The following is a 27,420-nucleotide window of genomic DNA, read 5'->3' as shown; positions in this document are numbered from 1 at the left end:
GTAAGCAGTAACAATTCTGATGGAGCTATCTTCACTCTGTGTGCAAATTTCTTCCTCTTGGTGGAACCATAATCCATTTATCCCAAAAGACTATGGTGTGAAGATTCAACCTGAAAAAGATCAAGGTCAGTAGACTATGTATTTAGATTTATTTAGCAGCAGCGAGCAAGTAATTGACAATATTATGAAGGGCTTACTACATGCCACGCCGTGTGGGGAGCATGTAACATGCATTAGCCTATCTAACCCCGAAAATAATTCTGCGACAGGAACACAGCTAGGCAGTGACAGAAGACCCACAGGAATACCCACATGAGACCCATAGGAGACCACTCAGCTGTGTTTAGTTGCTCCATTCATTGTGTGTGACTTTTTGCAATCCTGTGGACTTTAGTCCACCAGGCTCCTCTGTCCATGGAGATTCTCCAGGCAAGAATACTGGAGTGAGTTGCCATGTCCTCCTCCCGGGCATCTTCCCAACACAGGGATCAAATCCAAGTCTCCTGCACTGCAGGCAGATTCTTTATCATCTGAGCCACCAGGGAAGCCCATGAATCCTGGAGTGGGTAGCCGATCCCTTTCTCGAGGGGATCTTTCCCACCCAGGAATCGAACCAGGTTTTCCTGCCTTGCAGGCCGATTCTAGCCACCCAGCCAGTAAGCGGCAGATTCTCAGCTGTGGACCAGGCTGTTTGATTCCAAAGCGCGTACATGAAAGTGGCAAATGGAAGAGCTGATTTTCTACGATGAACCTGCTTCTGCCCCCATGTTCCCAGTTGTTGCATTGCTGGTTGCTCAACCCTAACACCAGGAAGCTATCTTTTGATTCTTCCTTCTTCCTCACTCCACCATCCAGTCCATTAGCAATGATTTCAGTTCCACTCTCCAAGTAGATCTAGACTCTACCCACTTATCCCCATTACACTATGTGTTCATCTTTTGCCCAGATTATAAGAGCCTCCTGTTTTCCTCTCCCTGCTGTTGTCACTCTTATGATGGATGCTTTCCTTTTTTATTTTTTCTTGCTTGAGGAAGCAGGCAGAAGCTGCCTTCTTTCTAAGCTGTTTCTAGTTTTAAGACCTCTTCACCGCTTTTCAAAAATACTTATGAAGTACCTACTGTGTGCAAGCACTGAAATAAAGAATGTCTTGGACGATCTAAGTACAAGGAAGCAGATGCTTTACGTGACAAAAAAAGACCAGGTATTACAGCAGAATACTTCACTAAATGTAATTAAGTTCAGTTAAAAATGTGGTACAGATTCATTGAAGATTAATTTCATCTCCTAATTGGCTACCCATTATGGTGGCTTTTGAAGTCTGCAGTCACTTTATACTTAGCTTATTAAAAAGCAGAGACACCATTTGCCAACAAAGGTCTGTCTAGTCAAAGCTATGATTTTTCCAGTAGTCATGTACAGATGTGAGTCAGACCATAAAGAAGGGTGAAAAGAAAAGAATTGATGCTTTTTAATGTGGTGCCAGGGAAGATTCGTAAGAGTCTCTTGGACAACAAGGAGATCAAACCAGTGAATCCTAAAGAAAATCAACCCTCAATATTCATTGGAAAGACTGATGCTGAAGCTAAAATACTTTGGCCACCTGATGCAAAGAGCTGACTCACTGGACAAGAGTCCGATGCTGGGAAAGACTGAGGGCAAAAGCAGAAGGGGGCAACAGGATGAAGTGACTGGATGGATTAATCACTGATTAATTAGTGATCTGATTAAATGGACATGGGTTTGAACAAACTCCGAGAGACATGAAAGACCAGGAAGCTTGTCATGCTGCAGTCCATGGGGTCACAGAGTCAGACACGACTTGGTGACTAAAGAAAAACAAATCACTTATAAGTTGAACCAAGATATGGGGCAAATGAACCTATCTATGAAGTAGAAACAGACTCACAGACACACAGAACACACTTAGGGTTTACAAGGGGTGCAGGGGTCAGGGAGTGGGGGGACTAGGAGTCTGGGGTTAGTCGATGCAAACTGTTACACAAAGAATTGAGAAACAACAAGAGTGCACAGGGAACTACATTTACTATTCTGGAATAAACTACAATGGAAAAGAAAATAAAAAAGAATGTATATATGTATATAACTAAGTCATTTTACTGTACAGCAGAAATTAACACAACACATTCTATATTAACTATACTTCAATAAACATTTAATAAATAATCTCCGTTGACAATGCACAACATTGTGAATGTATTTAAGGCCACCTGTACACTTAAAAATGGCTAACTCTGATTTTTATGTTATGTGTATTTCAACAATAGAATAACACAAAAAACAAATGAATTTTAACTTATGTTTGTGTTTCAACAATAAAATAATACAACATAGAAACAAAAACACCAAGAAGTCAGAGATAGGTCCCTTTTGAACTGTGTCCACATATCAAAGACAATGTTGAATAAAAGTAGAAAAAATGGGTCCAGTGATAGGATTTGTGTACCTTTTTTAAGTTTCTACCTCTGTCACTCTTAATAAAGGCTGTGAGAAGATAAACTAAATATTAATTAGAAGATACATGCGTTGATAGTTTTATTATTTATAACATCAGTCTGGCTCCTATCCTTCCATGTTAAATCAGAAAATCAAGGAAGAAATCCATCTGTCCCAAACTAAATGCACAAGAGAAAAGCCTCATCTACTGTTCCAATAAGGAAGCAAGGGGGTGGACTGAAATCTAACTGATGGGTGAAACATAAGCCGGGTCTTCTTAGAGTCCACCAAGGCAACCTGAAGCTGACATGGCTGACCAGCTTAAAGTGATTCCTTCCACCAGCAAGATCAGCAGATTTACGAATAATAGTTCATATCCATAGGCAGAGCGCACAATGTCACACCAAAACTCACTAATAAATTCCAGTGTGTTTTTATTAATAGCTTTAGAATTTACTCACAACTTTGCTAAACTGAGAAAGATGATGATTCCAGTGAACTATCATTTCCTGATGCCTACTAAGGGAAGCCTTTCATGGTAGGCTTTAAGTATTCAGAAATGTACAAATCATGGTTAAGACAGGTCAGTGTACCAGCTTACATATACAGGACTAGCTGATATTACTTTATGTATGCTAAACAGATAATCTGTTTTCTGACCTTTTTAAACTCACCTCCTTGGTTATCATTGGAGTTTCCTACAGACTGAGGATTATTCTGGTTTGAAGCCCCTATAAAAACAAAGAAATATTCTGTGAAGAAAGGACATCAATGTTTAACTAAGGGTACTGGCAATATGTTGCTTTCAGCCTCTGGGGGGCGAGAGGGTCGATTATCCCACAGGAAGTTCTGCTTTTCAACTGTTTCTATGAAACATGCTTTGAAACTGTTCATAAATCTAGATCTGTATCACTGGATTTTTTTCAACAGAATACATACAGCTAATGAAACACTTGATAGTATATTAAAAAGCAGAGACATTACTTTGCCAACCAAGGTCCGTCTAGTCAAGGCAACGGTTTTTCCCGTGGTCATGTATGGATGTGAGAGTTGGACTGTGAAGAAAGCTGATCGCCGAAGAATCGATGCTTTTGAACTGTGGTGTTGGAGAAGACTCTTGAGAGTCCCTTATACTGCAAGGAGATCCAACCAGTCCATTCTAGAGGAGATCAATCCTGGGTGTTCATTGGAAGGACTGATGCTAAAGCTGAAACTGCAATACTTTGGCCACCTCATGCGACGAGTTGACTCACTGGAAAAGATTCTGATGCTGGGAAAGGTTGGGGGCGGGAGGAAAAGGGGACGACAGAGAATGAGATGGCTGGATGGCAACACCGACTCAATGGACATGAGTTTGAGTGTACTCCGGGAGTTGCTGATGGATAGGGAGGCCTGGCGTGCTGTGATTCATGGGGTCGCGGAGAGTTGGACACGACTGAGCGACTGAACTGAACTGAACTGAACTGAATGAAACACTTACCAGATACTTACTATGTGTCAGGCACTGATAAACTAGTTTGGACATGAGGCCATGTGGTCATGAGGAATTTCTACTCTGACAACTCTGCTCTTCTGAGGAGAGTGGACCACCCTTACTATTAATGACTGCCCCAGGTCTGGTACACCAGCACGCCTAACTTCATACAATGGAGAGATGATGAAGTGGGTTAGGGTTTTCACTTAAAATTGGAAGCCTTCTTGATATAATTCTTTGAATTTTTAACTAGTACCTTTAAATGTGGAAAAAGTTTGGAGGAATTCATGCTCCAGTTAATCCACCCTTCAGGGTGCATTATTCACCCTGGATCTTTATATAATGGAAGATTAAACACATATATTAAATGGGAAGTGACCAAGTACTGTGTACTTTTCCAAAGAAGGCCAACCCCACAACAAAAGCCTCCCAAATACAAAGAAAGTACGCAATAACAATTCTGAAGAAGCTATCTTTACTCTGTGTGCCAATTTCTTCCTCTTGCTGGAACCATAATCCATTTATCCCAAAAGACTTTGGTGTGAAGATTAAACCTGAAAAAGGTCAAGGTCAGTAGACCATGTATTTAGCTGTATTTAGCAGCAGGGAGCAAATACTGACAATATTATGAAGGGCTTACTACATGCCACCCTTGTGGGTAGCATGAAACCTGCATTAGTCCATCTAACCCCCAAAACAATTCTGCTACTAGAACACAGCTAGGCAGTGACAGAAGACCCATAGGAGACCCACAGGAGACCACCTAACTGTGTTTAGTTTCTCCATTGTGTCGGACTCTTTGCGATCCCGTGGACTGTAGCCCACCAGGCACCTCTGTCCATGGAGATTCTCCAGGCAAGAATACTGGAGTGAGTTGTCATGTTCTCTTCCAGGGGATCTTCCCAACCCAGGGATTGAATCCAGGTCTCCTGCACTGCAGGCGGGATTTTTTACCATCTGAGCCACCAGGGAAGCCCATGAATCCTGGAGTGGGTAGCTGATCCCTTTCTCCAGGGGATCTTTCCCACTCAGGAATGGAACCAGGGTCTCCTGCCTTGCAGGCCGATTTTGGTCACCCAGACAGTAAGCGGTGGATTCTCAGATGCGGACCAGGCTGTTTGATTCCAAAGCGCGTACATGAGAGTGGCAAATGGAAGAGCTCATTTTCTACGATGAACCTGCTTCTGCCCCCATGTTCCCAGTTGTTGCATTGCTGGTTGCTCAACCCTAACACCAGGAAGTTATCTTTTGTTTCTTCCTTCTCCCTCACTCTACCATCCAGTCCATTAGCAATGATTTCAGTTCCACTCTCCAAGTAGATTTAGACTCTACCCACTTATCCCCATTATCCCATGATTTCATGTTTTGCCCAGATTACAAGAGCCTCCAGTTTTTCTCTCCCTGTTGTTGATGAAACTGCCTTCTAAGCTCTTTCTAGTTTTAAGACCTCTTCACCTTTTCAAAAAATACTTATGAAGTACCTACTGTTAGCAAGCACTGAAATAAAGAATGTCTTGGACAATCTAAGTACAAGGAGGCGAGTGCTTTACGCACCAAAAAGGACCAAGTATTACAGCAGAATACTTCATTAGATGGAATTAAGTTCATAAAGTGGCACAGATTCATTAAGATTCATTTTATCTCCTAATTGGCTACCCAATACGGTGGCTTTTGAAGTCTGGCAATCACATTATACTTAGCTCATTAAAAAGCAGTTATTGTTTTGCCAACAAAGGTCCGTCTCATCAAAGCTATGGTTTCTACAGTAGTCATATATGGATGGGAGCTGGACTATAAAGAAGGCTGAACACAAAGAATTGATACTTTTCAACTGTGGTGCTGGAGAAAATTCTTAAGAGTCCCTTGGACAGCAAGGGTATCAAACCAGTCAATCCTAAAGAAAATCAACCTCAATATTCATTGGAAAAACTAATGCTGAAGATACAATACTTTGGCCACCTGAATCAAAGAACTGACTCATTGGAAAAGACCCTGATGCTGGGAAAGATTGAGGGCAAGAGAAGAAGTGGACAACAGAGGATGAAGTAACTGGATGGATTCAGTTCAGTTCAGTCACTCAGTCGTTTCCAACTCTTTGCGACCCCATGAATCACAGCACGCCAGGCCTCCCTGTCCATCACCAACTCCCGGAGTTCACTCAAACTCTTGTCCATTGACTCGGTGATGCCATCCAGCCACCTCATTCTCTGTCGTCTCCTTCTCCTGCCCGCAATCCCTCCCAGCATCACAGTCTTTTTCCAGTGAGTCAACTCTTCCCATGAGGTGGTCAAAGTATTGGAGTTTCAGCTTTAGGACTGATCTCCTTTATAATGGACTGGTTGGATTTCCTTGCAGTCCAAGGGGGTCTCAAGAGTCTTCTCCAACACCACAGTTCAAAAGCATTAATTCTTTTGCGCTCAGCTTTCTTCACAGTCCAATCCTCACATCCAAACATGACCACTGGAAAAACCATAGCCTTGACTAGACGGACATTGGTTGGCAAAGTAATGTCTCTGCTTTTTAATATGCTGTCTAGGTTGGTCATAACTTTCCTTCCAAGGAGAAAGCGTCTTTTAATTTCATGCCTGCAATCAGCATCTGCAGTGATTTTGGAGCCCCCAAAAATAAAGTTTGATACTGTCTCCACTGTTTCCCCATCTATCTCCCATGACGTGATGGGACCAGATGCCATGATCATAGTTTTCTGAATTTTGAGTTTTAAGCCAACTTTTTCACTCTTCTCTTTCACTGTCATCAAGCGGCTTTTTAGTTCCTCTTCACTTTCTGCCATAAGGGTGGTGTCATCTGCATATCTGAGGTAATCACTGATTAATCAGTGATCTTATTAAATGCACAAGAGTTTGAGCAAACTCTGGGAGACTTGAAGGACCAGGAAGCTTGGTATGCTGCAGTACATGGGGTCTCAGATTCGGACATGACTTAGTGACTAAACATCAACAAATCACTATATGTGGAATCTAAACTATGGCAGAAATGAACCCATCTGTGAAGTAGAAACAGACTCACAGACATACAGAACAGACTTAGAGTTTCCAAGGGGGAGCCTGGGTCGGGGAGGGCAGTCCTATCTGGGGTTAGTAGATGCAAACTGATACATATAGAACTGAGAAACAACGATGCTCAAGAAACTAACATTTACTATTCTGGAATAAACCACAATGGAAAAGAAAATAAAAAGAATGTATATATGTATATAACTAGGTCATTTTGCTGTACAGCAGAAATTAACACAACCCTGTAAATTGTCTTGCAATAAAAAATTAATAAAAAATCTGTGACAACGCACAACATCATGAATGTATTTAATGCCACCTGTACACTTAAAAATGGCAAACTCTGTGAATTTTAAGTTATGTGTGTGTTTCAGCAATAAAATAACACAACAAAGAAACAAAAACACCAAGAAGTCAGAGCTTGGTCCCTTTTGTACTGTTCCACACATCAAAGACACTCAATAAATATTTGTTGAATAAAAGTAGAAAAAATGGGTTCAGTGATAGGATTTGTGTACCTTTTAAAAGTTTCTACCTCTGTCACTTTTAATAAAGGCTGTGAGAAGATAAACTAAATATTACTTAGAAGATACGTGCGTTGATAGTTTTATTATTTATAACATTAGTCTGGTTCCTATCCTTCCAAGTTAATTCAGAAAATTAAGGAGGAAATTGATATGTCCCACAGTAAACGCACATGAAAAAAGCCTCATCTACTGTTTCAATAAGGAAGCAAGGGCATGGATTGAAATCTAACTGATGGGTGAAATATAAGCAGGGTCTCCTTAGAGTCCACCAAGGCAAATTAATGCTGCCATGGCTGACCAGCTTAAAGCAATTTCTTTTACCAGCAAGATCAGCAGATTTATGAATTTCAGTTCATATCCATAGGCAAGCGCACAATGTCACACCAAAAAATGTGCTTCAAAACTCACTAATAAATTCCAGTATGTTTTTATTAATAGTTTTAGAATTACTCACAACGTTGTTAAACTGAGAAAGATGGTGAATCCAGTGAACTATCATTTCCTGATGCCTACTAAGGGAAGCCTTTCATGGTAGGCTTTAAGTATTCAGAAATGCACAAATCATGGTTAAGACAGGTCAGTGTACCAGGTTACACATACAGGACTAGCTGATGTTACTTTATGTATGCTACACAGATAATCCGTTTTCTGACCTTTTTAAACTCACCTCCTTGGTTACCATTGGAGTTTCCTACAGACTGAGGATTCTTCTGGCTTGGAGCTCCTATAAAAATAAAGAAATATCCTGTGAAGAATGGACATCAATATTTAACTAAGGATACTGGCAATATGTTTCTTTCGGCCTCTGCGGGGTGGAAGGGTAGATTATTCCACGGGAAGTTCTGCTTTTGCACTGGTTCTATGAAACATGCCTTGAAACTGTTCATAAATCTACATCTGTATCACTGGATTTTTTCAGACAGAAAATATGTAGCTAATATAATGCTTACCAGGTACTTACTATGTGTCAGACACTGATAAAGTAGTTTGAACATGAGGCCTTCTTTTTATGAGGAATTTATACTCTGACAACTATGCTCTTCTGAGGAGAGTGGACCACCCTTACTATTAACTAGTTCCCAGGTCTGGTACACCAGCACACCTAACTTCATACAATGGAGAGACAATGAAGTGGGTTATGGTTTTCACTTAAAATTGGAAGACTTCTTGATATAATTCTTTGAATTTTTACTAGTACTTAAAATTTGGAAAAAGTTTGGAATACTATGCTTCAGTTAAGCAACTTTTCAGGGTGTATCATTCACACTGGATCTTTATATAATGGAAGATTAAACACATATAATACATGGGAGGCGAGCAAGTATATTATTGTGTACTTTTCACAAAGAAGGCCTCCCCCACCTCAAAAACCTCCCAAGTACAAAGAAAGTAAGCAATAACAATTCTGATGGAGCTATCTTCACTCTGTGTGCAAATTCCTTCTTCTTGGTAGAACCATAATCCATTTATCCCAAAAGACTATGGTGTGAAGATTCAACCTGAAAAAGATCAAGGTCAGCAGACTATATATTTAGATGTATTAGCAGCATGGAGCAAATAATTGACAATATTATGAAGGGCTTACTACATGCCACGCCGTGTGGGGAGCATGTAACTTGCATTAGCCCATCTAACCCCGAAAACAATTCTGCGACCGGAACACAGCTAGGCAGTGACAGAAGACCCACAGGAAGACCCACAGGAGACCCACAGGAGACCACCCAGCTGTATTTAGTTGCTCCATTTTGTCTGACTCTTTGTGATCCCGTGGACTATAACCCACCAGGCTCCTCATGAGATTCACCAGGCAAAAACACTGGAGTGAGTTGCCATGTTCTCTTCCAGGGGATCTTCCCAACCTAGGGTCAAACCCAGGTCTCCTGCACTGCAAGCGGATTTTTTACCTTCTGAACCACCAGGGAAGCCCATGAATCCTGGAGTGGCTAGCCGATCCCTTTCTCGAGGGGATCTTTCCCACCCAGGAATCAAACCAGGTTTTCCTGCCTTGCAGGCCGATTCTGGCCACCCGGCCAGTAAGCGGCAGATTCTCAGCTGTGGACCAGGCTGTTTGATTCCAAAGCGCGTACATGAAAGTGGCAAATGGAAGAGCTGATTTTCTACGATGAACCTGCTTCTGCCCCCATGTTCCCAGTTGTTGCATTGCTGGTTGCTCAACCCTAACACCAGGAAGCTATCTTTTGATTCTTCCTTACTCCACCATCCAGTCCATTAGCAATGATTTCAGTTCCTCTCTCCAAGTAGATCTAGACTCTACCCACTTATCCCCATTACACTATGTGTTCATCTTTCGCCCAGATTATAAGGGCCTCCTATTTTCCTCTCCCTGTAGTTGTCACTCTTATGATGGATGCTTTCTTTTTTAATTTTTTCTGGCTTGAGGAAGAAGGCAGAAACTGCCTTCTTTCTAAGCTGTTTCTAGTTTTAAGACCTCTTCACCGCTTTTCAAAAATACTTATGAAGTACCTACTGTGTGCAAGCACTGAAATAAAGAATGTCTTGGATGATCTAAGTACAAGGAGGCAGATGCTTTACGTGACAAAAAGAGACAAAGTATTACAGCAGAATACTTCACTAAATATAATTAAGTTCATAAAGTGGCACAGATTCATTAAAGATTAATTTCATCCCCTAACTGGCTACCCATTATGGTGACATTTGAAGTCTGCAGTCACTTTATACTTAGCTTATTATAAAGCAGAGACATCATTTTGCCAACAAAGGTCTGTCTAGTCAAAGCTATGGTTTTTCCAGTAGTCCTGTACAGATGTGAGTTGGACCATAAAAAGGCTGAACACAATAGAATTTATGCTTTTTATGTGGTGCCAGAGAAGATTCATAAGAGTCTCTTGTACAACAAGGAGATCAAACCAGTGAATCCTAAAGAAAATCAACCCTCAATATTCATTTGAAAGACTGATGCTGAAGCTACAATACTTTAGCCACCTGATGCAAAGACCCGACTCGTTGGAATAGACCCTGATGCTGGGAAAGATTGAAGGCAAAAGCAGAAGGGGGCAAGAGAGGATAAAGTGACTGGTTGGATTAATCACTGATTAATTAGTGATATAATTAAATGGACATGGGTTTGAACAAACTCTGGGACACATGAAGGACCTGGAAATTTTGGCATGCTGCAGTCCATGGTGTCACAGAGTCAGACACGACTTAGTGACTAAAGAACAACAAATCACTTATATGTGGAACCAAAATACGGAGCAAATGAACCTATCTATGAAGTAGAAACAGACTCACAGACACACAGAACACACTTAGGGTTTACAAGGGGGAGCAGGGGTCAAGGAGTGGGGGGACTAGGAGTCTGGGGTTAGTCGATACAAACTGTTACACACAGAATTGAGAAACAAGAGTGCACAGGGTACTACATTTACTATTCTGGAATAAACCACAATGGAAAAGAAAATAAAAAAGAATGTATATATGTATATAACTAAGTCATTTTACTGTACAGCAGAAATTAACACAACACATTCTATATTAACTATACTTCAATAAACATTTAATAAATAATCTCCGTGATAATGCACATCATTGTGAATGTATATAAATCCACCTGTACACTTAAAAATGGATAACTCTGTGAATTTTAAGTTATCTGTGTGTTTCAGCAATAAAATAACACAACAAAGAAAAACATCAAGAAGTCAGAGCTTGGTCCCTTTTGTACTGTGTCCACACATCAAAGACACTCAATAAATATTTGTTGAATAAAAGTAGAAAAAAATGGGTCCAGTGATAGGATTTGTGTACCTTTTTAAGTTTCTACCTCTGTCACTTTTAATAAAGGCCGTGAGAAGATAAACTATATATTACTCAGAAGAAACATGCGTTGATAGTTTTATTATTTATAACATCAGTCTGGTTCCTATCCTTCCATGTTAAATCAGAAAATCAAGGAAGAAATCCATCTGTCCCAAACTAAACGCACAAGAGAAAAGCCTCATCTACTGTTCCAATAAGGAAGCAAGGGGGTGGACTGAAATCTAACTGATGGGTGAAATTTAAGTAGGATCTTCTTAGAGTCCACTAAGGCAAATTAAGGCTGCCATGGCTGACCAGCTTAAAGTGATTTATTCCACAGCAAGATCAGCAGATTTGTGAATTCTACTTCATATCCATAGGCAGAGCACAAAATGTCATACCTAAAAATGTGCTTCAAAACTCAGTCATAAATTCCAGTATGTTTTCATTAATAGCTTTAGAATTTATTCACAACTTTGCTAAACTGAGTAAGATGATGAAATCAGTGAACTATCATTTCCTGATGCCTACTAAGGGAAGCCTTTCATGGTAGGCTTTAAGTATTCAGAAATACACAAATTATGGTTAAGACAGGTCAGTGTACCAGCTTACATATACAGGACTAGCTGATATTACTTTATGTATGCTAGACAGATAATCAGTTTTCTGACTTTTGAAAACTCACCTGCTTGGTTTTTACCACTGGAGTTTTCTACAGACTGAGGATTCTTCTGGTTTGGAGCTCCTACAAAAACAAAGAAATATCCTGTGAAGAACGGACATCAATATTTAACTAAGCGTACTGGCAATATGTTTCTTTTTTTTTCATTATTTCTTTTATTTCTTTCAGCCTCTGGGGGGTGAGAGGGTAGATAATTCCACAGAAAGTTCTGCTTTTGCACTGCTTCTATGAAACGCCTAAATTCATACAATGGAGAGAAGATGAAGTGGGTTAAGGTTTTCACATAAACTTGGAAGCCTTCTTGATATAATTCTTTGAATTACTAGTAACTAAAAATTTGGAAAAAGTTTCGAAGAATTCTATGCTCCAGTTAAGCAACTTTTCAGGGTGCATTATTCACCCTGGATCATTATATAATGGAAGATTAAAGACATATATCACGTGGGAGGCGAGCAAGTCTGTTATTGTGTACTTCCCCAAAGAATGCCTCCCCCAACCCAAAAACCTCCCAAGTGCAATAACAATTCTGATAGAGCTATCATTACTTTGTGTACAAATTTCTTCCTCTACTGGAACCATAATCAATTTATCCCAAAAAACTATGGTATGAAGATTAAACCTGAAAAAGATCAAGGTCAGTAGACTATGTATTTAGATGTATTTAGCAGCAGGGACGAAGAAGGCAATGGCAAGCCACTCCAGTACTCTTGCCTAGAAAATCCCATGGATGGAGGAGCCTGGTAGGCTGCAGTCCGTGGGGTCGCTAAGGGTCGGACACGACTGAGTGACTTCACTTTCACTTTTCACTTTCCACTTTCACACATTGGAGAAGGAAATGGCAACCCACTCCAGTGTTCTTGCCTGGAGAATCCCAGGGACAGGGGAGCCTGGTGGGCTTCCGTCTATGGGGTCACACAGTCGGACACGACTGAAGTGACTTAGCAGCAGCAGCAGCAGGGAGCAAATAATTGACAATATTATGAAGGGCTTACTATATGCCACGCCTTGTGGGGAGCATGTAACCTGCATTAGCCCATCTAACCCCAAAATAATTCTGCAACAGGAACACAGCTAGGCAGTGATAGAAGACCCACAGGAAGACCAACCAGAGACCCTTAGGGGACTATGCAGCTGTGTTTAGTTGCTCAGACGTGTCCAACTCTTTGAGAGCCCTTGGATTGTAGTCCACCAGGAACCTTTGTCCATGGATATTCTCCAGGTAAGAATACTGGAGTGAGTCGCCATACTCCTCCAGGGGATACTCCCAACCTAGGGATCTAATTCTGGAGAAGGCAATGGCAAGCCACTCCAGTACTCTTGCCTAGAAAATCCCATGGATGGAGGAGCCTGGTAGGCTGCAGTCCATGGGGTCGCTAAGGTTTGGACACGACTGAGCGACTTCACTTTCACTTTTCACTTTCACACATTGGAGAAGGAAATGGCAACCCACTCCAGTGTTCTTGCATGGAGAATCCCAGGGACGGGGGAGCCTGGTGGGCTTCCATCTATGGGGTCACACAGAGTCGGACACGACTGAAGTGACTTAGCAGCAGCAGCAGCAGGGATCTAATTCAGGTCTCCTGCACTGCAGGCAGATTCTTTACCATCTGAGCCACCAGGGAAGCCCATGAATCCTGGAGTGGCGACCTGATCCCTTTCTCCAGAGGATCTTTCCCACCCAGGAATCAAACCAGGGTCTCCTGCCTTGAAGGCAGATTCTGGCCACCCAGACAGTAAGCAGCGGATTCTCAGCTGTGGACCAGGCTGTTTGATTCCAAAGCTCAAACATGAGAGTGGCAAATGGAAGTGCTGACTTTCTACAATGAACCTGCTTCTGCCCCCATGTTCCCAGTTGTTGCATTGCTGGTTGCTCAACCCTAACACCAGGAAGTTATCTTTTGATTCTTCCTTCTTCCTCACTCCACCATCCAACCTGTTAGCAATGATTTCAGTTCCACACCCCAAGTAGATCTAGACTCTACCCACTTCTGCCCATTACTCCTTATCTTCATCTTTTGCCCAGATTACAACAGCCTCCTGTTTTCCTCTCCCTGCTGTTGCCACTCTTATGACGGATGCTTTCCTTTTTTTCTTGTTTGAGGAAGAAGGCAGCCTTCTTCCTAAGCTCTTTCTAGATTTAACACCTCTTCACCTTTTTTAAAAAAATACTTATGAACTACCTACTTTGAGCAAGCACTGAAATAAAGACTATCTTGTGCTTTCTAAGTACAAGGAGGCGGGTGTTTTACATGACAAAAAAGACCAAATATACAGCAGAATACTTCACTAAATGGAATTAAGTTCATAATGTGGCACAGATTCATTAAAGATTAATTTCATCTCCTAATTGGCTACCCAATATGGTAGCTTTTGAAGTCTGGCAATCACTTTGCTGCTGCTGCTAAGTCACTTCAGTCGTGTCCGACTGTGTGACCCCATAGACGGAAGCCCACCAGGCTCCCCTGTCCCTGGGATTCTCCAGGCAAGAACACTGGAGTGGGTTGCCATTTTCTTCTCCAATGTGTGAAAGTGAAAAGTGAAAGTGAAGTCACTCAGTTGTGTCTGACCCTTAGCCACCCCACGGACTGCAGCCTACCAGGCTCCTCCATCCATGGGATTTTCTAGGCAATAGTACTGGAGCGGCTGGCAATCACTTTCAGTTCAGTTCAGTTCAGTTCAGTCACTCAGTCGTGTCCGACTCTCCGCGACCCCATGAATCACAGCACGCCAGGCCTCCCTGTCCATCACCAACTCCCGGAGTACACTCAAACTCATGTCCACAGAGTCGGTGATGCCATCCAGCCATCTCATTCTCCGTCATCCCCTTCTCCTCCCGCCCCCAACCTTTCCCAGCATCAGAGTCTTTTCCAGTGAGTCAACTCGCCGCATGAGGTGGCCAAAGTATTGCAGTTTCAGATAGCTTATTAAAAAGCAGAGACATTACTTTGCAAACAAAGGTCCATCTAGTCAAAGCTATGTTTTTTGCAGTAGTCACGTATTGTGTGATAGCTGGACTATAAAAAAAGCTGAGTGCCAAAGAACTGATGCTGTTTAACTGTGGTGTTGGGAGAAGACTCCTGAGTATCCCTTGGACTGCAAGGCTATCCAACCAGTCAGTCCTAAAGAAAACAACTCTCAGTGTTCACTGGAAAGACTGATGCTGAAGCTACAATACTTTGGCCATCTGATGTGAAGAGCAGACTCACTGGAAAAGACCCTGATGCTGTGAAAGATTGAGGGCAAGAGAAGAAGGGGGCAACAGAGGATGAAGTGACTGGATCTATTAATCACTGATTAATCAGTAATCTGATTAAATGGACATGAGTTTGAACAAACTCCATGAGATATGAAGGACAGGGAAGCTTGGCATGCTGCAGTTCGTGGTGTCTCAGAGTCAGATATGACTTAGTGACTAAACAACAACAAATCACTTATATGTGGAATATAAAATATGGCAAAAATGAACCTATCTATGAAGTAGAAACAGACTCACAGAAATACAGAACAGACTTAGGGTTTCCAAGAGGAAGCAAGGGTTGGGGAGGGAGGGACTAGGGATTTGGGGTTAGTAGATGCAAGCTGTTACACATAGAACTGAGAAACAATAACGGTGCTCAGGGAACAACATTTACTATTCTGGAATAAACCACAATTGAAAAGAAAATAAAAAATAATGTATACATGTATATAACTAAGTCATTTTGATATACAGCAGAAATTAACACATTGTAAATTAACTGTACTGCAATAAAAAAATTAATAAAAAAGTCTCCATGACAATGCACAACATTGTGAATGTATTTAATGACATCAGTACACTTAAAAATGCCTAACTCTGTGAATTTTAAGTTATGTGTGTGTTTCAAAAATAGAATAACACATAAAATAAACAAAAACTCCAAGAGGTCAGAGGTTGGTCCTTTTTGTACTGTGTCCACACATCAAAGACACTCAATAAATATTTGTTGAATAAAAGTAGAAAAAATGGGTCCAGTGATAGGATTTGTGTACCTTTTTAAAGTTTCTACCTCTGTCACTCTTAATAAAGGCCGTGAGAAGATAAACTAAATATTACTTAGAAGAAACACGCGTTGATAGTTTTATTATTTATAACATCAGTCTGGTTCCTATCCTTCCATGTTAAATTAGAAAATCAAGGAAGAAATCCATCTGTCCCAAACTAAAGACACAAGAAAAGAGCCTCATCTACTGTTTTAACAGGGAAGCAAGGGGGTAGATTGAAATCTAACTGATGGGTGAAATATAAGTAGGGTCTCCTTAGACTTCACCAAGGCAAATTAAGGCTGCCATGGCTGACCAGCTTAAAGCAATTTCTTTTACCAGCAAGATCAGCAAATTTATGAATTCTAGTTCATATTCTTAGGCAGAGCATAAAATGTCATACCTAAAAATGTGCTTCAACATTCAGTAATAAATTCCCGTATGTTTTTATTAATAGTTTTAGAATTTACTCACAACTTTGCTAGACTGAGAAAGATGATGAATCCACTGAACTGTCATTTCCTGATGCCTACTAAGGGAAGCCTTTCAAGTAGGCTTTATTCACAAATGCACAAATCATGGTTAAGACAGGTCAGTGTACCAGCTTACATGTACTTGAATAGCAGATATTACTTTATGTATGCTAGACAGATAATCTGCTTTCTGACCTTTTTAAACTCACCTCCTTGGTTATCATTGGAGTTTTCTGCAGACTTAGGATCATTCTGGTTTGCAGTTCCTATAAAAGCAAAGAAATATTCTGTGAAGAAAGGACATCAATATTTAACTAAGGGTACTGGCAATGTTTTTCTTTCAGCCTTGGAGGGGTGAGAGGGTAGATTATTCCACAGGAAGTTCTGCTTTTGCACTGTTTCTATGAAACATGCCTTGAAACTGTTCATAAATCTACATCTGTATCACTGGATTTTTTCAGACAGAAAATATACAGCTAATGAAACACTTACCTAGTACTTACTATGTGCTAACCACTGATAAAATAGTTTGGACATGAGGCCTTCTGGTTATGAGGAATTTCTACTACTGACAACTCTGCTTTTCTGAGGAGAGTGGACCACCCTTACTATAGGAGTGCCCAGGTCTGGTACACCTGCTCGCCTAACTTCAAACAATCGAAAGAAGTTGATGTGGCTTAGGGTTTTCACATAAAGTTGGAAGCCTTAATATAATTTTTGGAAGTTTTAACTAGTACCTAAAAATTTGGAAAAAGTTTGGACGAATTCTATGTTCCAGTTAAGCAACTTTTCAGGGTGGTTATTCACCTTGGATCGTTGTACAATGGAAGATTAAACACATATATTACATGGGAGGCAAGCAAGTATGTTACTGTGTACTTTTCACAAAGAAGGCCTCCCCCCCAAGAAAACTTTTCAAGTAAAAAGAAAGTAAGCAATAACAATTTTGATGGAGCTATCTTTACTGTGTGAGAAAATTTCTTCCTCTTGCTGGAACCATAGTACATTATTCCCAAAAGGCTATGGTGTGATGATTAAACCTGGAAAAGATCAAGGTCAGTAGACTATATATTTAGATGTATTTAGCAGCAAGTACCAAAAAACTGGCAATATTATGAAGGGCTTAAAAATGCCAGGTCTTGTGGGGAGCATGTAACCTGCATCAACTCATGTAACCCCCAAAATAATTCTGTGACAGGAACACAACTAGGCAGTGACAAAAGACCCGCAGGAGACGCACAGGAGACCCATAGGAGACCACCCAGCTGCGCATAGTTGCTCTGTAGTGTCCAGCTCTTTGTGATTCCGTGGACTGTAGCCCACCAGGCACCTCTGTCCATGGAGATTCTCCAGGCAAGAATACTGGAGTGAATTGCCATGTCCTCCTCCCGGGGATCATCACAATCCAGGGATCGAATCCAGGTCTCCTGCACTGCAGGCAGATTCTTTACCATCTGAGCCACCAGGGAAGCCCATGAATCCTGGAGTGGGTGGCTGATCCCTTTCTCCAGGGGATCTTTCCCACCCAGGAATCGAACCAGGGTCTCCAGCCTTGCAGGCCGATTCTGGCCACCCAGCCAGTAAGCGGCAGATTCTCAGCTGTGGACCAGGCTGTTTGATTCCAAAGCACGTACATGAGAGTGGCAAATGGAAGTGCTGATTTTCTACGATGAACCTGCTTCTGCCCCCATGTTCCCAGTTGTTGCATTGCTGGTTGCTCAACCCTAACACCAGGAAGCTATCTTTTGATTCATCTTTCTTCCTCACTCCACCATCCAACCTGTTAGCAATGATTTCAGTTCCACACCCCAAGTAGATCTAGACTCTACCCACTTCTGCCCATTACTCCATGTCTTCATCTTTTGTCCAGATTATAAGAGCCTCCTGTTTTCCTCTCCCTGCTGTTGTCACTCTTATGACGGATGCTTTCCTTTTTTCTTTTTTTTGGCTTGAGGAAGAAGGCAGAAACTGCCTTCTTTATAAGCTCTTTCTAGTTTTACGACCTCTTCACTATTTTTCAAAAAATACTTATGAACTACCTACTGTGAGCAAGCACTGAAATAAAGACTGTCTCGTACTTTCTAAGTACAAGGAGGCAGGTGCTTTACATGACAAAAAAAGACCAAGTATTACAGCAGAATACTTCACTAAATGGAATTAAGTTCATAATGTGGCACAGATTAATTAAAGATTAATATAATCTCCTTATTGGCTACCCATTATGGTGGCTTTTGAAGTCTGGCAATCACTTTACAGATAGCTTATTAAAAAGCAGAGACATTACTTTGCAAACAAAGGTCCGTCTAGTCAAAGCTATGTTTTTTGCAGTAGTCATGTATGGGTGTGAGCGGTGGACTATAAAAAAAGCTGAGCACCAAAGTATTGATGCTGTCTAACTGTGGTGCTGGAAGAAGACTCTTGAGTGTCCCTTGGACAGCAAGGCTATCAAACCAGTCAATCCTAAAGAAAACAACCCTCAATGTTCATTGGAAAGACTGATGCTGAAGCTACAATATTTTGGCCACCTGATGCGAAGAGCAGACTCACTGGAAAAGACCCTGATAATGGGAAAGATTGAAGGCAAAAGAAGGGGCAACAGAGGATGAGGTGACTGGATGGATTAATCATTGGTTAATCAGTGATCTGATTAAATGGACATGAGTCTGAGCAAACTCCGGGAGACATGAAGGACAGGGAATCTTGGCATGCTGCAGTCAGTGGTGTCACAGAGTCAGACATGACTTAGTGACTAAAGAAGAAGAAATCACTTATATGTGGAATCTAAAATACGGCAAAATGAACCTATCTATGAAGTAGATACAGACTCACAGACATACAGAACAGACTTAGGGATTCCAAGGAAACCCCATGGTTTCTAACGGGAGGGAGGCACTAGGAGTCTGGGGTTAGTAGAGGCAAACTGTTACATATAGAACTGAGAAACAACAACGGTGCTCAGGGAATTACATTTACTATTGTGGAATAAACCACAATGGAAAAGAAAATAAAAAGAATGTATATATGTATATAACTAAGTCATTTTGCTGTACAGCAGAAATCAACACAACATTGTAAATTAACTGTCCTGCAATAAAAAATTAATAAAAAATCTCCATGACAATGCACATCATTGTGAATGTACTTAATGCCACCTGAACACTTAAAAATGCCTAACTCTGTGAATTTTAAGTTATCTGTGTGTTTCAACAATAGAATAATACAACAAAGAAACAAAGACTCCAAGAGGTCAGAGCTTGGTCCCTTTTGTACTGTATCCACACATCAAAGACACTCAATAAATATTTGTTGAATAAAAGTAGAAAAAATGGGTCCAGTGATAGGATTTGTGTACCTTTTTAGTTTCTACCTCTGTCACTCTTAACAAAAGCCATGAGAAGATAAACTAAATATTATTTAGAAGAAACACGCGTTGATAGTTTTATTATTTATAACATTAGTCTGGTTCCTATACATCCAAGTTAATTCAGAAAATCAAGGAGGAAATCCATATGTTCCACACTAAATGCACAAGAAAAAAGCCTCATCTACTGTTTCAATAAGGAAGCAAGGGCATGGATTGAAATCTAACTGATGGGTGAAATATAAGTAGGGTCTCCTTAGAGTCCACCAAGGCAAATTAATGCTGCCATGGCTGACCAGCTTAAAGCAATTTCTTTTACCAGCAAGATCAGCAGATTTATGAATTCCAGTTCATATCCATAGGCAAGCGCAAAATGTCACACCAAAAAATGTGCTTCAAAACTCCGTAATAAATACCAGCATGTTTTTATTAATAGTTCTAGAATTTTGACAACTTTGCTAAACTGAGAAAGATGATGAATCCACTGAACTGTCATTTCCTGATGCCTACTAAGGGAAGCCTTTCATGGTAGGCTTTAAGTATTCACTAACGCACAAATCATGGTTAAGACAGGTCAGTGTACCAGCTTACATGTACTTGAATAGCTGATACTACTTTATGTATGCTAGACAGATAATCTGCTTTCTGACCTTTTTAAACTCACCTCCTTGGTTATCACTGGAGTTTTCCACAGACATAGGATTCTTCTGGCTTGGAGCTCCTATAAAAGCAAAGAAATATTCTGTGAAGAACAGACATCAATATTTAACTAAAGGTACTGGCAATGTGCTTCTTTCAGCCTATGAGGGTTGGGAGGGTAGATTATTCCACAGGAACTTCTGCATTTGCACTGATTCTATGAAACATGCCTTGAAACTGTTCATAAATCTAGATTTGTATCACTGGATTTTTTCAGACAGAAAACAGATAGCTAATGTAACAGTTACCAGGTACTTACTATGTGTCAGACACTGATAAACTAGTTTGGACATGAGGCCATGTGGTCATGAGGAATTTCTACTACTGACAACTCTGCTCTTCTGAGGAGAGTGGACCACCCTTACTATTAATGAGTGCCCAGGTCTGGTACACCAGCACGCCTAACTTCATACAATGGAAAGACGATGAAGTGGGTTAGGGTTTTCACTTAAAATTGGAAGCCTTCTTGATATAATTCTTTACATTTTTAACTAGTACCTTAAAATTTGGAAAAAGTTTGGAAGAATTCTACGCTCCAGTTAACCCACTTTTCAGGGTGCATCATTCACCCTGGATCTTTATATAATGGAAGATTAAAGACATATATTACATGGGAGGCAAGCAAGTATGTTATTGTGTACTTTCCCAAAGAATGCCTCCTCCAACACAAAAACCTCCCAAGTACAAAGAAAATACACAATAACAATTCTAATGGAGCTATCTTTACCCTGCGTGCAAATTCCTTCCTCTTGCTGGAACCAAATCCATTTATCCCAAAATACTATGGTGTGAAGATTAAACCTGAAAAAGATCAAGTTCAGCAGACTCTGAATTTAGATATATTTACCAGCAGGTAGAAAATAACTGGCAATACTATGAAGAGCTTACTACATGCCAGGCCTTGTGGGGAGCATGTAACCTGCATTAGCCCATCTAAGCCCCCAAACAATTCTGCCACAGGAACACAGCTAGGCAGTGACAGAAGATCCACAGGAGACCCACAGGAGACCACTCAGCTGTTTTTAGTTGCTCCACTGTGTCTGACTCTTTGCAATACCACGGACTGTAGTCCACCAGGCACCTCTGTCCATGGAGATTCTCCAGGCAAGAATACTGGAGTGAGTTGCCATGTCCTCCTCCTGGGCATCTTCCCAACACAGGAATCGAATCCAGGTCTCCTGCACTGCAGGCAGATTCTTTACCATCTGAGCCACCAGGGAAGCCCATGAATCCTGGAGTGGCTAGCCGATCCCTTTCTCCAGGGGATCTTTCCCACCCAGGAATCGAACCAGGGTCTCCTGCCTTGCAGGCCGATTCTGGCCACCCAGACAGTAAGCAGCGGATTCTCAGCTGTGGACCAGGCTGTTTGATTCCAAAGCGCGTACATGAGAGTGGCAAATGGAAGTGCTGATTTTCTACGATGAACCTGCTTCTGCCCCCATGTTCCCAGTTGCTGCACTGCTGGTTGCTTGACCCTAACACCAGGAAGCTATCTTTTGATTCTTGCTTCTTCCTCACTCCACTATCCAACCTATTAGCAATGATTTCAGTTCCACACCCCAAGTAGATCTAGACTCTACCCACCTCTCCCCATTACTCCATGTCTTCATCTTTTGCCCAGATTACAAAAGCCTCCTGTTTTCCTCTCCCTGCTGTTGTCCCTCTTATGACGGATGCTTTCCTTTTCTCTTTTTTTTGGTTTGATGAAGAAAGCCGAATCTGCCTTCTTTCTAAGCTCTTCATGTTTTTTCAAAAAATACTTATTAAGTACCTACTGTGTGCAAGCACTGAAATAAACAATGTCTTGGACGATCTAAGTACAAGGAGGTAGATGCTTTACTTGACAAAGACTCAAGTATTACAGCAGAATACTACACTAAATGGAATTAAGTTCATAAAGTGGCACAGATTCATTAAAGATTAATTTCATCTCCTAATGAGCTACCTATTATGGTGGTTTTTGATGTCTGGCAATCACTTTAGACAGCATATTAAAAAGCAGAGACATCACTTTGCCAACATAGGTCTGTCTAGTCAAAGCTATGGTTTTTCCAGTAGTCCTGTATGGATGTGAGAGCTGGACTATAAAGAAAGCTGAGCGCCAAAGAATTGATGCTTTTGAACTTCAGTGCTGGAGAAGACTCGAGAGTCCCTTGGACTACAAGGAGATGAAACCCGTCCATCCTAAAGGAAATCAGTCAGAATATTCATTGGAAGGACTCATACTGAAGCTTAAACTCCAATACTTTGGCCAACTGATGTGAAGAACTGACTCAACTGATAAGACCCTGATGCTGGGAAAGATTGAAGGTGGGAGGAGAAGGGGACAACAAAGGATGAGATGGTTGGATGGCATCACTGACTCAATGGACATGAGTTTGAGTAGGCTCTGGGACTTGGTGATGGACAGGGAAGCCTGGAGTGCTGCAGTTCACGGGGTCACAAAGAATTGGACATGACTGAGCGACTAAAAGAGATGGGAATATCAGACAACCTGACCTGCCTCTTGAGAAACCTGTATGCAGGTCAGGAAACAACAGTTAGAACTGGTCATGGAACAACAGACTGGTTCCAAATAGGAAAAGGAGTATGTCAAGGTTGTATATTGTCACCCTGCTTATTTAACTTATATGCAGAGTACATCATGAGGAACGCTGGGCTGGAAGAAGCACAAGCTGGAATCAAGATTGCCGGGAGAAATATCAATAACCTTAGATATGCAAATGACACCACCCTTATGGCAGAAAGTGAAGAGGAAATCAACAGCCTCTTGATGAAAGTAAAAGAGGAGAGTGAAAAGTTTGGCTTGAAGCTCAACATTCAGAAAACGAAGATCATGGCATCTGGTCCCATCACTTCATGGGAAATAGATGGGGAAACAGTGGAAACAGTGTCAGACTTTATTTTGGGGGGCTCCAAAATCACTGCAGATGCTGATTGCAGCCATGAAATTAAAAGACGCTTACTCCTTGGAAGGAAAGTGATGACCAACCTAGATAGCATATTCAAAAGCGGAGACATTACTTTGCCAACCAAGGTCCGTCTAGTCAAGGCTATGGTTTTTCCCGTGGTCATGTATGGATGTGAGAGTTGGACTGTGAAGAAAGCTGATCACTGAAGAATTGATGTTTTTGAACTGTGGTGCTGGAGAAGACTCTTGAGAGTCCCTTGGACTGCAAGGAGATCCAACCAGTCCATTCTAAAGGAGATCAGTCCTGGGTGTTCATTGGAAGGACTGACACTAAAGCTGAAACTCCAATACTTTGGCCACCTCATGCGACAAGTTGACTCACTGGAAAAGAGTCTGAAGCTGGGAGGGATTGGGGGTGGGAGGAGAAGGGGACGACAGAGAATGAGATAGCTGGATGGCATCACCGTCTCGATGGACATGAGTTTGAGTGAACTCCGGGAGTTGGTGATGCACAGGGAGGCCTGGCGTGCTGTGATTCACAGGGTCGCAAAGAGTCGGACACGACTGAGCGACTGAACTGAACTGAGCGACTAAACTGAACTGAATTGCTTTAGAAAGTTCCTCTTATCTGGATTCCCCCTGCAGGCTCAGAACACTTTAGGGCTTGCCTAATGTTTGACAAAGATGGCATTTGGTCCCATCACTTCTTGGGGAATAGATGGAAAAACAGTGGAGACAGTGTCAGACTTTATTTTTTGGGGCTCCAAAATCACTGCAGATGCTGATTGCAGCCATGAAATTAAAAGACGCTTACTCCTTGGAAGGAAAGTTATGACCAACCTAGATAGTATATTAAAAAGCAGAGACATTACTTTGCCAACCAAGGTCTGTCTAGTCAAGGCTATGGTTTTTCCAGTGGTCATGTATGGATGTGAGAGTTGGACTATGAAGAAGGCTGATCACCGAAGAATTGATGCTTTTGAACTGTGGTGCTGGAGAAGAGAAGACTCTTGAGAGTCCCTTGTACTGCAAGGAGATCCAACCAGTCCATTCGAGAGGAGATTAATCCTGGGTGTTCATTGGAGGGACTGATGCTAAAGCTGAAACTGCAATACTTTGGCCACCTCATGTGACGAGTTGACTCACTGGATAAAGACTCTGATGCTGGGGGGCGGGAGGAGAAGGGGACGACAGAGGATGAGATGGCTGGATGGCATCACCGACTCTATGGACATGAGTTTGGGTGAACTCCGGGAGTTGGTGATGGACAGGGAGGCCTGGCGTGCTGTGATTCATGGGGTCGCAGAGAGTCGGACATGACTGAGCTACTGAACTGAACTGACTGAATGTTTGACAGATGTAATCTAGAGCGTTAGAAATGGCCATCTCTTAGCAACCTGTTTGAACTCTTGAATGCAGCATTTCTGAGGCCACCTCAATCATTGGACTTTTCAGTTCATGGTCATTAAAGTCCCTCCTTTCCCCTATGCTCGTTTAAGGTGGGTTTCTGTCACTTGCCACTAACAGTCCTGAGTAACAGCCTTCCCCTCCCTTGTATATTTCATTGCACTACCACAATCTATCCTGTTTGCTGGCTTGCTAACGTGTTCATACTATCCCTCTTCCTTCAACTGAAAATATTTATGAAATTAAGGAGCAGACTGAAGAAAATCTTAAAAGCAGAATTTCAGTTATGCATTTTATCTTTTCCCACAATATTTTGGGCAATGACAGTACTGCTTGAAGAGTCAACATCACACAATGTAGATTACAGGAAAATGGTTGAAAGATGGATTCTGGCCTCTGAAATCAAACATGTATTATTTGTTTCACTTTGCACAAGTTAGGTAACTTCTAAGCCTCAGTTTCCTCATTTATAAAATGGGGATAACACTGGAAGGATCCAATGGGATGATGTATGAACCTCAATTAGCACAGAGTGAGGAGTTCACCGAGTGAGATGGAAGTGTCTAGTTACAGAACTCTAGTATGACAAAAACCACTGTACTTCATAATGACACTTTAAACGGATTACAGACTACCTATAAACAGTAGGACAACATTTACTCGTTCTTTTGAGATGTCCTTTATAGAACCTCCCTTTAATTTCAAGGCGACATTATAGTCTGGAGAAATGGATTCCCACTCACATTGGTTATACCAGTTCATGAAATCAATGCTCTCACATAGTAGAGCATTCCACATTTTTCAAATAGGATTAACATCTAGTGAGACATCAGGTAATAAACAGAACTGTCAAACTGAGTATTAAATTAGGGCAAAAAAATCTGTTATGAGGGTGAAAGAAAAACAAGGACACTTTTTCTCTATTCAGTAATTCTTCAGAGAAACAATAAAAAGGTATACTTTCACAAAGTAACAAAATGGAGACCTACTGACATAAATGTTGGTATAAAATTAGCACCAAGTTATACTCTTTAACTCCAGACAGTTCACTTTTACAAACAAACACCTCGTAATATTGAAAATATGATGGACATGCTTTTACTGATCATTCTTTCCTTAAATGATCTCAAAATGAGGTCTACAAAGCTGGTCTGTCACATGTGCAATTCAGCAAAGCAAACAAAAAAATTCAGCAAAACAAACAAAAATCGTTCTCTAATTCACCCACGTTATTCTAGCAAAAGTAGGCGTTGTGTCTGAACCATCTGGTTTTGCAAACGCTGGATAAAAACTAATGTAAAGCTAAATATAGATAGAATTTAAAAGCCATGAAAAGCCTGGGTCTTTAACTTATTCTGGTTTACTTATCATTAACCAGTGATCTGACTTCTGTAAGAGTTGACAAAGAGAAAACAAAATATACACAGGAAATCCCAGCTTTCGCCGCTTTATCGAAAAAGTCCCCCAAAGGCCAAGGGCCTAAAGGGACACCTCCCTTCCCCCAGAAGCGAAAGGTCAAAATCATTCTGTCACGACCCTATTGGCGGTGTCCTGAACTCCTAACATCCGCGCAGCTGTTCAAGGCGGCAGAGCCGATGCGCCTCGGCCGCGGTTTACCGTACACGAGGGCCCGGGAGCGGCCATACACAAGGGCGAGAGCATCACCTGCGCCCGGGAGGGCTGGCCGCATGCCGCCGAAGCTCCCAACCTGCCACATGAGCCCCACAGTGCAAACTTGAGGCGTCTGGGGTCCTTGAGACTATATATGCATAATTGGTTTGATTTTACACGAGGCGATGAGACGCCTGAAAACGCTGAAAGGTTCGCAACGCTAACTGGTAGACACGTCTGCTCAGGAGTCGGTAGACATATTTTACAGTCCCCCTAACCGTTCACAAAAGGAAGCCCGAGAGGAACTTTAACCTCCCCGAGAAACGTTAACTTCGGGGAAAGGCTGTAACAGCCGCGCCGCAGGCCGGTCGTCGGTAGCGCAACAGGTGACTCGCCGCTCTCCGGCCGCGGCCGCGGCGCGTCCCGGAGCTGAGGGGAGGGCCAGACGCCCCTTCAGCCGGCGGCCCCGCCGCCCGGCCGCCCCCCGCCGCCCTCAGGCCCGCACACGGCCGCCCCCCGCCGCCCTCAGGCCCGCGCACGGCCGCCGCGCGCTCGTCCCCACACTCGCACAACTTTCCGCGCGGCCACAGCCAGCAGGGAGGCTCGCGGGCCGAGGGCGGCCCCTCGGCCACTCACCCTCGGGGTCCGCGCTATCCGTGAAGACCTTCAGCAGCGCCACCCCCAGCACAATCCCCAAGGCCAGCAACGTCAGGAAACCTCGCGCGCCGAGTCCCATTGTTCCGAGGCGGGACGCCGAGGCCTCGCGGGTCCTCACCGGGCGGCGGCGGCACGGCTCAGAGCCTGCTCCCCTTCCCCTTCCCCTTACGCCGCGCACGCCACCCCTCCCGCCGCCTCCCCGCAAACACCAACTCGGGCGCAGGAGCCTGGCCCGGAGGGGGCTTCGCGTGCCGGCCCAGGAGGTGGGGCGGGGCGGGGCCGAGGCGTGGGGGCGGGGCTGGGCTGAGACGGCGGGGCGGGACCGAGGCGGAGGGGCGGGGCGAGACCGAGGCGGAGGGGCGGGGCCG

At 42.4% G+C, this 27,420-nt stretch overlaps 1 protein-coding gene across 10 annotated transcripts in view; it reads right to left on the bottom strand.

Annotated features, from left to right (window-relative positions):
- TMEM123 (transmembrane protein 123) overlaps positions 1-27,335 on the bottom strand; it is a 90,227-nt gene extending 62,892 nt beyond the window's left edge. For 3 of the 10 annotated variants that reach the window (XM_088842881.1, XM_088842884.1, XM_088842882.1), the window contains exons 1-6: positions 27,032-27,332; positions 20,432-20,488; positions 16,616-16,672; positions 11,935-11,994; positions 8,137-8,193; positions 3,129-3,185 (exon numbers count right to left, since the gene is read on the bottom strand). In XM_088842881.1, the coding sequence (XP_088699007.1) occupies positions 3,129-3,185; positions 8,137-8,193; positions 11,935-11,994; positions 16,616-16,672; positions 20,432-20,488; positions 27,032-27,131 (388 nt within the window). In that variant the 5' untranslated portion in view covers positions 27,132-27,332. Of the gene's footprint in view, positions 1-3,128; positions 3,186-8,136; positions 8,194-11,934; positions 11,995-16,615; positions 16,673-20,431; positions 20,489-27,031 lie in introns of all 10 variants that reach the window. The other 7 variants (XM_088842883.1, XM_088842886.1, XM_088842888.1 and 4 more) reach the window with 5 other exon arrangements.
- Between the last annotated feature and the right edge of the window lie 85 nt (positions 27,336-27,420).

This window comes from Moschus berezovskii, chromosome 14 (assembly GCF_049115385.1).
Source record: "Moschus berezovskii isolate FMDL1 chromosome 14, NW_MosBer_1.0, whole genome shotgun sequence".
In the NCBI taxonomy this organism is placed as follows: Eukaryota; Metazoa; Chordata; class Mammalia; order Artiodactyla; family Moschidae; genus Moschus; species Moschus berezovskii.
This window is presented reverse-complemented; position numbering and strand designations above follow the sequence as displayed.